Source organism: Otolemur garnettii, unplaced genomic scaffold (genome assembly GCF_000181295.1).
Source record: "Otolemur garnettii isolate 467f Iridium unplaced genomic scaffold, OtoGar3 scaffold00003, whole genome shotgun sequence".
Classification (NCBI taxonomy): Eukaryota; Metazoa; Chordata; class Mammalia; order Primates; family Galagidae; genus Otolemur; species Otolemur garnettii.
The window spans coordinates 17,366,145-17,381,771 of NW_003852398.1; the positions used below are offsets into that span (position 1 = coordinate 17,366,145).

At 35.8% G+C, this 15,627-nt stretch overlaps 1 protein-coding gene across 2 annotated transcripts in view; it reads left to right on the plus strand.

Annotated features, from left to right (window-relative positions):
* Positions 1-15,627, plus strand: part of RNF145 (ring finger protein 145) — a 54,517-nt gene that overhangs the window by 18,065 nt on the left and 20,825 nt on the right. For both annotated transcript variants that reach the window (XM_023515346.1, XM_003781994.3), the window contains 3 exons: positions 2,422-2,530; positions 7,526-7,617; positions 14,816-15,051. In XM_023515346.1, the coding sequence (XP_023371114.1) occupies positions 2,422-2,530; positions 7,526-7,617; positions 14,816-15,051 (437 nt within the window). The remainder of the gene's footprint in view (positions 1-2,421; positions 2,531-7,525; positions 7,618-14,815; positions 15,052-15,627) is intronic.

The window sequence follows — 15,627 nt, forward strand, 5'->3', positions numbered from 1 at the left end:
CCATTCTTCCATTTTTCTAAACTATTTCCACTTCCTCGTTAGCCTGGTTAAGAGCCATTCACCCAGATTCAGGTCAAACTTAATCACTCGATCAACTATACTTTTAATATTCATTTATTATAGCAACAATATCATAATTACTTTTGTTCATGTTTATCTTTTCACTGAACTGTAATTACAGGTAATATAGGTTGAATGACTGGACAATTAAAGGAATATATAATGAATATATTCTATCCAGAGGATGTGACAGCTGATTTTACATGAGTTAGGCAGCAGAAGGGAAAGACGAGAATATTCTGGGAAGGAAAATGATATTTCCATTAAAAGGGAATTTAAGAAGTTTCTTGCAATAGACTGATTAGAAAATCCTTCAGCTCCAAGCACTGAAAATGCTTACTATCTATAATAAATGTTCCTTTAAATACCTCTAAAGTCATTTGAGATAAGGCTTAATAAAACTGGAAAAGTTATTTTAAGAAATTAAGAGCAAATAAGAATTTTTATCTCTGGTTTCTGCTGGATTGTCTTTGAAGTTATGATGTGTAGGAAATCCCACATTCTCTCTCTTTAGTCCTAGGCATAACACCCATACTTGCATAGCTTAAAAGTAATTGATTCAACATGATAGGGACATTAAGAACTAAGAAGGGGCTATCTGTGACTTAGTAAAGACTCACTAATTAAGTGGAATTTGATTACAAGATAGACTGGATTCAGATTGACCAAGAATATCAGATGCTTAGGAGTTCAGAACTTTTAAAAACTTTTATAGCAGGAGAATTGTCAAGATAAAAGTGATGGTGTTGGGATATTGCCCCAGTAATGAAGTATGGGGTGTATAAGAATGAAAGGGACTCAAAGAAGGATAGCAGTTAGTATCCTGTTACACTCTGGAGTAGATTAAGATGGGATATGAGGACTGCAAAGGAAGAGTAACATGTGAGAGACACTTACTGAGGAAGGCTTGTAGGAATTGGTGATAAGAGAGGGAAGGTGACTCAGGTTTGGGGTGAGAGTGCCTGGGATTTAGGGGAGTAAAAGAGGTTGCACTACCTTGTTGAGGGAGGATGCGGGGAGCTTAGTTTGTATTTGTTGAATATGAGAATGTTCATGTATATGAGAATGAATATATGTCAGGCATCATGTGTAGGGACACCTACTTAGAATAAGAAATGAGGATGTATTTTTGCACAGGTAGTAGGTTCTCAGTAACTTTTTTTTTTTTTTGGAGATAGTGTTTCACTTTCACTTTGTCACCCTCGGTAGAGTGTAGTGGCATCACAGCTCATAGCAACCTCCAGCTCTTGGGCTTAGGCGATTCTCTTGCCTCAGCCTCCTAAGTAGCTGGGCCTACAGGTGCCCACCACAACGCCTGGCTATTTTTGGTACAGTTTGGCTGGGGCCGGGTTCAAACCTGCCACCCTCCGGATATCGGGCTGGCACCCTACTCACTGAACCACAGGCGCCGCCCTCAGTAACTGTTTCTTAATAACATATCTGGAAGGGATGTTAATATTTGAGCTAACAATATATTTTCTTTGTGTCACATATTATAGAGAGAGAAAAGCACTAGGGACAAATTTCCAATATTCATTGGAGTAGGTGAAAAGAAATGGAGAGGAGAAGTTCTAAGAAAATCCGTGTAACAGAGCCAAAGAACAATAGCATTCTGAGGGTAGTTGCTTTGATGCTGGCACCAATAATAAGTAGCATGTTAGATTTGACAAATAGGCAGTTGTTCCAGATTTCTTTAGAGTAGAAGGATAAAGGGGGTTTGTAGATTATAGAGGGGATAGGGAATGATGGTTAGAAGATAGAGGCATTGAGTACAGACATTGTGAAATATTTGTCAGTGGAATGAGATAAATAGGTACTAGGAAAAGGAGAAATCCCTATGAGAAGTTCTTTTGTTTAAAAAAAGGGGAAGAGCCCTGTGCATTCTTTGAAACAAAGATGAGAACTAATGTCAGGGGGACGACTGAAGATATGGGAAATAAGATGGTCTTCAGGAGGTGGAGAAAAAAGATCTTGAATCACATGGAAGGGGCAGCCTTAGAGAGAGACATTGAGACCCCCAGTTCTTCCTCTAGGGCTAGAAAAGATGAGAGAATTCATATGAAACAAGTAGTCAGTAAGGAAAGGTAGATGGTGGAAGAAGTCATTATTGCAACTTTGTGTGATATATTTCCTTATAAGGTAGAAAAATCTACAAAAGAAGTGAAAAATGGCAATGTATTTTCAACAGAAAAGTCCTTAGTAGTGTTACTGTGCTAAATGTACTGTGGTAATATAACCCAAACCCACAGAAGTTGTTAAAAGCTAATTAGAAAATTTATTTCAAGCTCTTTTTATTAGTATAATTAATTGAGAGACTAAATTTGTGTCATATTTATCTCTCTCTCTTAATTTCTGCTACAGGTTATATCTTAAGTGTTGTGCTACTTACTTTGCCCAGGCAGCATCTGGTTCAGCTTTATCTGTATTTTTTGACTGCCCTGCTCCTCTATGCTGGACATCAAATTTCCAGGTAAGAATGTGACTCCAGTTTTGAAATGTGTAAGTGACTTAATGTTTTCCTTGGCCAATAAAATACTTTTCATAAACACTATGTAAAAGCTAAGGGTTTGGTAGATATCCAAGACAGATTTTTTTGATGTTTATTTTCTAAATAAATAGCATCATAAGGACTAATAGCTGGATTTACGATCAGATTTTATTTGTTTTGTGAAAGAAACTTAGTATGAAATAGGCCTTAACTTTATATTTACAAACAGCTTTTCTATATTACCTGAGAAAACAATTTTTGAAGACAAGCTATGAGAGCATTTTAACAATTACGGACTTCAGTATACTTTCATCATTTCAGAAATTCACCTTCTGGTGTACAAGAATTAGCATAAGATGCAACCATGTAGAATGGCTAATTGATATAAATTATTTGGTGAGGTAAATTGTATTGCTCAGAACTTCTCTTTAACAGTATTGTCTGCTAAACTAAATTTTAAGACTCTGGTCTGCCAATGAATATGAGCTTCCTACTTTGGAACAGAATGTTAAAATACAGGTGAACCAAAAGTAACACCATACATGTGATGGGGCAAAATAAATTCTGGAGGTTTTTTTTTTTTCTTGGGAACTTTTAATTTTATAATTCTTCTTTGAAAGGTATTTACTATAGTAAAATATACTCATAGTTCTAAGAGGAATGGCATTTACTTTGTGTAAAGAACAAGCCATAATCAGAGGCTAGAAACTTAATCTTAGAAATAACATTTTTACATTACTGGAAATAGATCATTGAGTTTTAGAAACCTTTGACTTTTTTTCTGATTATAAAATTATAATGCTAACTCTAAACGATTTTTGGAAAGTACTGAAAATTTAAATTTAGTAACAATCTGAAATTATGCTAACAAGAAATAGACTCGTTTACGTTCTGGAATTTTCTGCCCTTTTTTATATCTTCTATTTCTTACCACTTCAGTGGATATGAAAGAATGAGAATAAGTATAATAACTAGTCACTGGTTTTTTGCTCCTCTTGTTGAAGCAGGGCCATCATTCTTAATATTTTGTCTAACTATTTCTGAAAGTCCCCAGGGTGTTTGTCAGAAACTAATTCTTACATTTGCTCCTCTATTTCTACTTGGTTGATTTTTCTCTACTCAAAATGGTCCTGGAGGGTATTTATTTATTTATTTAGATGTCTTCCTCTTTAATTTTGTCTCTGTCCTTGCCTGAGGTATGTCTTCTGATGTAAAAGTATAAAATTTGGAAAATCTGCCAGAGCAGTGCTGCATTTCTTATAATCCTCACAATATTCAAATCAAGCTGTGTTCCACTCAGAAGTGGAGATTTTGACATTCCTCATTTTGTGTCACACAAATATGTCCTTGTGTCTTAAGACTCCTTTAGGGAAATAACCTAAGCCATTTCTTAAGTGTCTCTCTACAGAGAGCTGAAATAGGAGTTCAAGGGCAAATACTGACACAGGATGATATCCTTCTTATCTAGTATCACCAACCCTAAACTTATACAGTCTCTTCCTGTGACCTTACCCAGATACCTCTAAATCTCAGTTTAGGCTCAGGTGGAGACACTTCCCCATCTTTCTTTCTTTATTTTCTTGCAGTTTTGGCCAGTCCCGGGCCTGAACCCACCACCCCCACTATATGGGGCTTGTGTCCCACTCCTTGGGCCACAGGCACTGCCCATTTCCCTGTCTTTCTTCACTCACCTTAAATGAAATCATATCTGAGATTATGATGCAATACTTAGGGTATGGGTTCTGGAGTCACTCTCCCATGGGGTAAATGAGTACTGGGTGCCTGGCCACTTAGGAGCCACTCATCTATTTCTTTTTTTTTTTTTTTTTTTTTTTGAGACAGAGCCTCAAGCTTTCCCCCTGGGTAGAGTGCCATGGCATTACAGCTCACAGCAACCTCCAACTCCTGGGCTCAAGCGAGTCTCTTGCCTCCGCCTCCCAAGTAGCTGGGACCACAGGCGCCCGCCACAATGCCTGGCTATTTTTTGGTTGCAGCCATCATTGTTGTTTGGCGGGTCCGGGCTGGGGATTCGAACCTGCCACCTTAGGTGTACGTGGCTGGCGCCTTAGCCGGTTGAGCTATAGGCGCCGAGCCTATAGTATTTTTTTAAAAATAACAGCTTTATTAAGATATTCACACACCAGTTTAAAGTATACAGCTTAGCAGTTTGTAGTGTGTTCACAAAATTGTGCAAACTGTCACCACAATTGATTTTAGAAGATTTTTATACCCCCAAAGAAACTTGATACCTGTTCGTAGTCACTCCCACTTCCCAACACTCTTCAGCCACACTCCCACCACCCCCACCCAGCCCTGCGCAACTGTCAGTCTGTTTTCTGTCTCTGTTCTGGGTATTTCATATGTACTGAATTTTATTTAGCATATTTTCAAGGTTCTTCCAAGTTGTATATATCTGCACTTTATTCCTTTTTCTCTTCAAATCATGTTACAGTGTATAGATTTGCCACATTTTGTTTATACAGCTATTTATCCATTGACAGATGTTTGGATTGTTTCTACTTTTGGCTATTATGAATAATGTTATGACCATTCATGTACACATGTATAGGGTTTTTTGTGAGTATGGGTTTTTATTTTTCTTTGGAAAATACCTTGGAGTAGAATTGCTAGGTATGGTCTCTGTATTAACCTCTTATGAAACTGCCAGACTGGTTTTTAAAGTAGCTACACTGTTTTACATTTCTGCCAGCTGCGAATGGGGGTTCTAATTTCTCCACATCCTTGCCAACACTAATTGATACCTGTCTTTTTTAGTAGAGCCATCATAGTGAGTGTGAGGGGCTTTTTCAATGTGCTTTGGCTATGCATTTCCCTGACAACTAATGCTGTTGAAACATCTTTTTATTTGTTCATTGACCATTTGTGAATCATCTCGGGAAAAATGTTTATTCAGGTCCTTTACCCATTATTTAATTGTGCTATATGTCTTTTTTTATTGAGTTGTAGGAGTTTTTTTTTTTTTTTAAGAGACAAAGTCTCACTTTGTCACCCTTACTAGAGTGCTGTGACGTCACAGCACACAGCAACTTTTAGCTTTTGGGTTTAGGTGATTCTCTTGCCTTAGCCTCCCCAGTAGCTGGGACTACAGGCGCCTGCCACAGTGCTCAGCTATCTTTTTGTTGCAGTTTGGCCAGGGCTGGGTTTGAACCCACCAACCTCTGTATATGGGGCCGGTGCCTTACTCACTGAGCCACAGGTGCTGCCCGAGTTATAAGAGTTTCATACATATATTCTGTTCCCTTATTAGATAGATGATTTGCAAGTATTTTCTCCCACTGCTATCTAGTTATATCAAAGAATAGTGTGGTGTCTCCTAAGAAAAAGAGTCAACATGTGGATAATCTTAATGATTAATTTGGTACTTCAGAAACTGGTTATAGAAAAAGACATCTGCATACACTTAATTTTCTAAGTTGAAAAAAAGTTTGTGAAATAATTGCATTGATAGTTACCTATGGTAATCACCTATTTATGTGTCATTTGTGTGCCTTTCCACATTCAAATTGTACTCAACCACTGCACAATTCACAGGTTGTGTACTGGATCATTTCTTTTTCTGGGTGCTGTTCTGTGCATTTTGAAATGTTTAGTAGAATCCTTGACCTTTACCCACTAGGTACCAGCATCACCTTCTCTTCCCCAGTTGTGACAACTAAAAATAGTTTCAGACTAAAATGTCCCTTCAGGGGCAAAATTGCCCTTGGTTGACAACCACTGAATTAAAATTATTCTTCTTGAGAATCTGGCTTTGAAAATCTCTTTCAGTAGAAAGAATCTATTAATACATTCTGTGTTAGAAATATTGATACTCACCATAGGTAGTGATAAAGGAGAAGTGTTGGATCACCCATGGGGCTTAGTTAAGTGTCACTAATTTTTATATCATCCCCAACTGTTCTAATTTAAAAAAAAAATTATTTTCGTTTCAAATTTTGATTTTTTTTTTTTTTTTGTAGTACTGTTTTGGATGATTATGTAAGGGTCATTCCTTATTTGGCTATGCTGTGCTAAAGGGATTCAACTTAATTGCCTAAATGGGAAGTACTTTCATGGAAAAAGTGAATACAGCCATATGAGTTTGTCTGGAAATTCTTAAAATTTTCAAACTGTTTTAAAATACAATGAACAAAGCATTCAATAGTTGTAGAAAAGAGGAAGGAATTTTTTTACACAAATGTCCCTTTTTTGATGCTAAAAGAACTTATCCTGCGATGCTGACACTTACTAATAAATAAATTAAATGCTCCCCTTTTGTGCTTCCCACCTATGTTTTCTCAGAGTACAGAGGTTCTTTAATTAATACTTAAAGCTTACTATTTCTCAGTAATCAGATTAAATCAAATTTAAAAAGGAATATTTTATTCCATCTAAAATTTGTTTCAGAATATATATGTAAACTACTTAAATATTAAAGTTCTTATCATAGAGATACCCTGTAGAGTTGAAAATGACATTTTTTAGGGATTATCCTTCTGTGACCCAGTTTTATAAACAGTTTGTAGTTTTACCTGTGACTACTAAAATATCGTTGGAGATAAAACATTGGGGGAAATAAAGTGGAGTAGAGTGGTGATGGTGGAAGAGAGCCAAAAGGGGGCTTATTTCGTGTAATGTCAATAGACATCATTTAAGTAGGAGGACTGAGACATGGCGTCTTAACTGGCTTTTTTACTGGGCATAAAATACTCAGTAAGGCTATGGGAAGAAAGAAAATCCTATAAATTAGAACTTTGGCAGCCTTCTCTGCATAGTAAAATTTAGTTTTAATTGTGTCTGTTTCTTGTTCATGGCAGACAGAGACAAAGGCCATCTCTTTATAACTTTTTATATTTAAATTTTTTCTTGGACATCAAAAGGGTTATTATAGTATGCTTTTAGAAGAATACTATGATTTAGCAATTTTTCTCCCCATTTCTGCTTGAAACGTATCTAATACATTCTTATTTTTTTATGTAGGGACTATGTTAGGAGTGAACTGGAGTTCGCCTATGAAGGACCAATGTATTTAGAACCTCTCTCCATGAATCGGTTTACCACAGCCTTAATAGGTAAGTATTATAAAAGAATTAAAAGTGTAGGTAGGAGGCTGGACGTGGTGGCTTATGCTTAAAATCCTAGCATTCCAAGAGGCCGAGGCAAGAGGATTGCTTGAGGTCAGGAGTTTAGATCAGCCTGAGCAAAGGCAGGATCCCATCTCTACTAAAAGTAGAAAAAATTATCTGGGCATGGTGGCAGGCCCCTGTGGTCCCATCTACTCTGGAGACTAAAGCAGGAGGATCACTTAGGCTCACTAGTTTGAGATTACTTATAGTGAGCTATGGTGATGCCACCACACTCTAGTTTGGGCAACAGAGTGAGACTATCTGGGGGGGAAAAAAGTGTGTAGGTAAGGAACTAACCAGTCTTGCTATTTTGTACAATTGGTGCATACTCACTTTTTTAAAAAAGTAAAAAAATTGGGAAACTCAAGTGATTTATGATGATTTTTCCTATATGGCTGTTGTTTAATATTACATTTTCTTAATCTTTTTTCACACATGTAGATGTTTATTGTATGTATTTGTAATCATATTGTGCACAGCCTTTAATTGCTTGTGTTTTTTAAGAGTATTTTAAGTATTTGGGAAGATTAAGTTTTAAATAGCAAATTATTACTTTGAAAGATTAAAATGAACTATATAGTATCTTAAATTTACTTTTGTTGTTGAATTTTGTCTCCCTATTGCTAAAAATAAATTTCCAGAAACATCAAGAACATGAGCTATGATTGAAATATTCAGGTAGCAGAATGTTAAAAATAGAGGCATGCTGAGTTAAAAATGATATAGATACAGTACAGAGTGAGGTAGACCCTATCATGCCAAAATTGCAAAAAAGGAAGTAAGAGAAAACCAGCTTTGTGACTCATAAACTCACTTACGTAGGAGGTATTAAAAGGTTGAACTCTGGAGATTGAAGTAGGATTTCCTCAGAGCTTTTTTTTCTGAAATACCTCCTCAGCCTATCTAAAGCAGCGATCCCCAAACTTTTGGCACCAGGGACTGGTTTCATGGAAGATAATTGTTTTATGGTTGGGGGAGGGAGGGAGAGGGAACAGGAAACAGAGCTTAGGTAGTGATGCAGAGATGGGAGGGGCTGTAGATACAGATGTGCTTTGTTTGCTTGAATGCTGCTCACCTCTTGCTGTGCAGCTCACTTCCTAATGGGCCTCTGATGTTACTGGTCTTTGTGGCCTGGGGGTTGAGAATCATAGGTGGTAGCTCACCCTGTAATCCCATCACTTGGGAGGCTGAGGTGGTGGACTGCCTGAGCTCACAGAGTTCCAGACCAGCCTGAGAAAGAGCAAGACCCCTGTCTCTAAAAATAGCTGGGCTTTGTGGCAGGTGCCTGTAGTTCCAGCTACTTGGGAGGCTGAGGCAAGAGAATCACTTGAGCCCAAGAGTCTGAGGTTGCTGTGAGTTGTGACACCATGGCACTCTACCAAGGGTGACTAGTGAGACTCTGTCTCAAAAAAAAAAAAAAAAAAAAGGATTCAGTGGTAGACAGAGTTATAAATCTTCTATAGTATTGGTGGGGACCATGAACTGGCATCTGATTCAGGCGTGCAAAATCTAAAGTTGTACTGTCTAAAACTAGCCATATGTAGCTACTGAGCACTTGGAATGTGGCTGGTCCAAATTATAGTATGCAATAGAGGTAAAGCGTATTTTCAATTTCTAGGACAAAAAAAAGTCCTATTAACTTTTAATATATATTGAATGTCCACTCTGTATGATAATATTTGGGATCTATTAGGATATATAAAATACATTGTTAATTAATGTCACCTGTTTGTTTTTTACTTTTTTAAGTGAGGCTGCTAGAAAATTTAAAATTACATATGTGTTTCCTTCCCTCCTTCTCCTGCCTTTCTACCTGCTCCAATCCTGGGTAAGTCAGGGAGAGCAGAAGACAGGTCAAAAAAGATCAACCCTCTTCCAATTGCAAATTTTCTGTCTTTAGTTCCATAGCATAGAGAGCTTGAGCTAGAGTCAGGGAGAAGTCCCAACTTTAAATCAATTTCAAAGTTTTGGTTATTATTAGATTGAGATTATAAACTGTGCTAGGCTAAGAAAAGTTATGGACTTGCCATAGATTTCATCTATGGACAGGAAAACAGTCTCCACAGAGTAGATTTTAAAAGGTAGCAAGAGACAAAAATAATGTTGATTTATGACTCTATCCTATGAACATTCAATCCTGAAAATATTTGCTAAGTTAGAAAGCTTGTGAAATTTTACTTTGTGATGGTTGTATTCAGTATAAATATGAAATATACTTCCCTAAACTTTTCTTACGAGTGGATATGGTCCTTTGTTTTCTCAACTAAGATCCAATTAATTGGTAATAAAACAAAATCCATATACTATTAAGTAGTGTGTTTTTTCCCAACTTTGATTTAAAGTATTAACTTCCTACTCTTTTCTTCATTTCAGTAATAACCTTCTTATGAAAAACTAAGTAATTTAAATGTGCCATGATTTCTTGGAGATGATTTGGAGATAGAAATCCTTCTTAGGATTGCACACTTCTTGGAGATATTTCTAATAGTAGAATCCTGAAATCCAAAGAGTACATTGTGATTTCAATTTCTTCAGAATTAAAAGTTGAAATAGGCCTATTAAAAAACAAAAAACATATTCTTCTGGAGCTTCAGGGGAGATTCCACTAACAACATGACTCCTTCCTGCTTCCACCTAAGCAGAATGAATTAAAGTGAATATGTCAGATGAGTCATATTCTTGTAGGAAAGAGAATAAATGGAGCCTATAACAGCTTAGAGGAAGTTTGCAAGGTGTACCAGAATTCAGTACTCCTGATCTTTCCTAGTATTAAAGCATTTTAACTTTCTTTCAGAGAAATACTTCTTTTTAATATTTAATTTTTCTATTAAAAAATACACTTTTTTTTTTTTTTTTGCAGTTTTTGGCTGGGGCCACCTCTGGTATAAGGGGCCGGCGCCCTATTCCTTTGAGCCATAGGTACTGCCCCAGAAATACACTAATTTTTAAAAGTCAAGAAATATCATAATTTTATAATGAAAATCTCTCCCCATACCACCCCTTCCCACTGTCAGGTATCATTCCTCAGTTGTCTCTTCTTTCAACTCATGATCATTTTTCCCTGATGTGTTCTCTTTTGTCCCTTTCTGGAAATCTAGTTAATAGGATATGGATCTCCTACACTGAGCCCCTAAACTTCTTACTGTATTTTCCTTCCATTTTGTGCTCCCCCCCTTTTTTTTTCAGTCTTTTTGTTTTCCTTTCTGAGATTTCCCAACTTTATCTTTAAGCCCTGTGGTTGCATTTTAATTTTTGTTATGTTTTTCTCGAATCCAAGACCATAGTTGTTTTCACTGTGTGCGGTTTTTATAATATATGACAGTCTATTTTATTTCTTAGGTATATCGTTTTTTTAAAGCTATTTTAACTTTTGGAAGCTTTTTTTTTTCTTTTTGCATTCTTTCCATTTCTCTTGAGATATTTTTTTCTCCTTGTTTATTTGTGAGAGAGTAGTGTTTTTCAAGTCTCGAAATCACCTAGATATATTAAAGGAAAGAATTGTAAATATCAATGCATAGGTTCCATCTGAGATGATTTTTTTGTTTTTTTTTTTGGAGACAGAGTCTCACTATGTTGCCCTGGGTAAAGTGCCATGGCTTCACAGCTCACAGCAATCTCAAACTCTTGAACTTAAAGCTATTCTCTTGCTTCAGCCTCCCAAGTAGTTGGGACTACAGGTGCCTGCCACAATGCCTGGCTGTTCTTTTGTTGCAGTTGTCTTTGTTGTTTAGCTGGCCCAGGCTGGGTTGTAACCCGCCAGCCTGGGTGTATGTGGCCAGCACCCTACCCACTGAGCTACAGGGTGCTCCCCCCATCTGTGATGATTAAACCATAAATTTTACTCAAATTATCTGGGGGAAATCCTGGACTGATCATTTACATTAAAGGGGGTTATTCATTTGTTGACTGGAATCTCTTTAGGCCTTACTTACCAACTGGTGTGAGTGAGCAAGTGGCACTGGCTGTTTGCAGGAGGGATCCCAAAGTGTCAGTTATTGTAGGTCTTTTTACTTACACTGGTCAGTTTCCCCGGAGCAGTCTTTCTATCACCTGGAGGAGGAGGGTGAAGACAGTGGCTAGAACTAAGTGATAATAAACATAGCAACACAGTTTGTAAGTCTGTAGAGATCTCATCTTTTGTAGTACAGTCTTACTTCAATCCCCTCTTTTCATTTGGTCACCTCACCTCTGCTGTGGGCTACATATAATGTCCAGCTGCCTCAGTTTCATCATCTTCAGAGTATAAACTTCAGTTTTCCTGCCAGGATGGGGGAGAGAGTAGTGGCCTAGCTAAACCTCGTATCTGTGTTTCCTGTCTTCTAAAATGTTGATGTATCTCATTTGGTGGTCTGTTTTCTTTTCTTTATTATCATTAGTTTTTTCTCTTTTTTTGTGCCTTTATGTAAATATTCTTTTTTTTTTTTTTGGCCGGGACTCTGGGTTTGAACCCGCCTCTGGCATGGGGCTGGCACCCTACTCCAAAGGCACCGCCTAAGAAAATATTCTTCATGTTATTTGAATATTATTTCTCTAAAGGCTAAAATTAAAATACTTTACTAATAGATTGTTATAAATGTTTAGCCTTATGTGAATATGGTTACAGTTTTTATATTCTTCTAATAATTACAGATTGAGTATCCCTTATCTGAAAATATAGTTGGAACCAGAAATGTTTTGGATTTCAGATTTTTTGGAATGTGGGAATATTTGCATTATGTTACTGATAGAGCATCCTTAATCTGAAAATTAAAATCCAAAATGCTCCAGTGAACATTTCCTTTGAGTATCATGTCAAAATTTGGAACATTTTGAATTTTAGATTTTCAGATCAGGAATATTCAACCTGTATATGAAATCCCAAAGTTTTATTTTGATTTTCATTAACAAGAAGGAAGAAAATTTGACTAAATTCTTAAATTAATCTGGATGATAACATGCTTAAGAATCTCTAAGAAATTCTGAAATGAGAAGAGACTTGTCCAGTGAAATGGAAGAAGAGATCACTGGGGGGAAAAAAAACACAAAAAACCAACTTCTTATACAGAGCAAGATTTTGGATTTAGCATAGTAGCTTACACCTGTAATCCTGGTCCTTTGGGAGACGGAGGTAGGAGGATTGCTTGAGGCCAGGAGTTCCAGGAGAGAGTAAGACCCTGTCTCTATAAAATACTAGAAAAATCAGCTGGGCACAGTGGCATGCTCCTATAGTCCCAGCTACTCAGGCGGCTGAGGCAGGCAGATCACTGGAGCCCAGAAGTTTTAAGATTTCATTGAGCTATGATGATACCACTACATTCTACCCTTTCTACCCTTTCTCAAAAATGAAAAAAAAAAAAAAAGATTTTGGACTGTATTACAGTGGCATTTTAAAGTAATGAGAAAAAAATAGATGATTCTGATGGGTAGTTTTGTGACAATTGACTAAACATATAGAAAAAAAAACTTAGATCTTTATTTTCTGGCTTCCAAATGTATTAGTTTTAAAATTAAAAATTTATAAAAGAAAATATGGTGAAAATAATCTTAAAGGTGAACCATGCAGTTAACCATGGCACCATGATTGGAAATAAAGTAAATGTTATTAAAGAAAAGTGTTATTGGTTTGACTATTTTCAATAAAACTTCTATAAAAGAATGAGTTATTAAAAATATTATGATTATGATAAATGACATCGGAAAAATAATCATATGACAGGATTAATATGTTGATCAAAGAATAGAATGCATATTCCAATAGAAAAATGGGTAAAAAATTTGGACCAACATTTCACAAATAATTACAGTGTTTTTATATACTTATTGGTAATATTCAATCTTATCACCAACAAAATACAAGATTTAAACACTTAGAAAATATTTTTTTCTTCAGTTATCTGAATTATAGTTGCTGTTATCAAGTCGATAGGAAAATGGGCACCCTATACACTAGGTAAATTGTTTCTCGAGAACAATCTGACAGTGTATGTTAAAGCCTTAAAAAATATTTCTTTTGATTCATTAATTCCACTTTTAGGAATTTAGCCTAAGAAAATATTAGGAAATGTGTCTCAAGTAGTTTACATACTGCTATTATACATGTACAGTCTTACTCAGACAAAACATTTTATGATCATGAAATACTAGGAAAAGGCCAAATGCTAATAGTACATCACTTACATTCAGTATAAATAACATACAACTGTTAGAAATAACCATATATGTATTAGTGGGGAAGATATGTGCAATATATTAAATGAAAAAGCCAGTTATAAAACATGTACACTATGATCATGTACACTATGATCTTTATGTAAAACATTTACATATAGTTATATGCATTGAGTAAATCTGGAAAGGTACCAATATGAATAGTAGACTTTCATTGAATATTTACTTGGTTTTGGATATAGTGCTAAAGCTTTATTTGCAAAATACATCATCTCCTGGGCACCGAGTGTTCAGAGTGCTGCCCTTGGGTGGGAGGATTGTAAGAGACTGAGGGTTTCTTCCCCTTTTTCTTTTTATTATCTTTATTATTTTTATTCTTTAATTTCTTTTTTATGAACTTAACATTTCCCTTTTTGTTTCTCTGTAGTCCTAACTTTTCTGTAATGATCTTATATGAACCTCTATGAAAATAATTTGCTTAAACATTTCAGTTTTAACTTTCATGATTGAGCTATTTAGAATTATGTGATCTTCTAAACAGAAGATCAAAAAATTTCAGACCAAATCTTACTATAGTATAATCTTGGATTTATGTAAAATCTTGTATCACTTGGATTTTATGCCTTCACCTATAGACTAAAACTGTTAAATTTTGAGTACCTATAGAAAAGAAACTATATGTAAACAGTAGCAACTGAATTATATTGTATATAAATGCTTTCAGGAGGTGGTAATAGATAAATCTATCAGTGGAGATTTAATGCTGCTTTTTTCAGATCAGCTCTAGGGAATTAGTATTCAAAATTCATAGAACATGTGGATGTGTAATTATAGTTAGATGAAGTTAAAGTTTGATTTTAAATTATTATCTAAAAGATCTTCCAGCTCCTTGAAAGTCTGCCTTTAAAGCTGTGTTATCCTTATCAACCATGTATTTTGTTCTTGTTTTGTGGATACCTGATACTCAAAATTAAATGCATCCTATTCCCCATTTTAGGTCAGTTGGTGGTGTGTACTTTATGCTCCTGTGTCATGAAAACGAAGCAGATTTGGCTCTTTTCAGCCCACATGCTTCCTCTGCTAGCACGACTCTGCCTTGTTCCTCTGGAGACTATTGTTATCATCAACAAATTTGCTATGATTTTTACTGGATTGGAAGTTCTTTATTTTCTTGGGTCTAATCTATTAGTACCATATAACCTTGCTAAGTCTGCATACAGAGAATTGGTTCAGGTAAGACTAACCACCACACACAAGTAGATAAAATGTACATAAATACCAGGTACATTAAAGATCTGGCATATTTTTATTTCACAGTTACAGTTATGATAATATTCTTTTTTATAGTTACAAAACAGCAAATATTTTCAACCCACCATCTGGGATTCTTTATTAGGAAGTTCTATCGAGAAAATACTAAAGTGAAGTGATTTTTCTGGAAGCAGACTATCTGGGTTCATACCTTGATGCTGCTTTTTAGTAGCTGTGTAACCTTGGGATAATTACTTCACTTTCTATAAAACAGAGCTAATAATAACAGATGTACTCTTTCTTCATAGGATTGCTGTGAGGTTTAAATCAATTCGCGCTAGGCAGATGATGTTCAGTATGTGTTAGCTATTGTAATGAAGACAAAGATAGCAATGAATTGGATACCTAGAATTCAAATCCTGTGTTTTTCTCCTGATTATAATGCCACTGTCAGAACAGTTTCTTCTCTTTGTTTACCACCTAATTTATTTCATACAAAAAGTTGAATAGTTCCGGGTTATGATATGATGGATTTTGTTTGGACACAGTACTAGAACT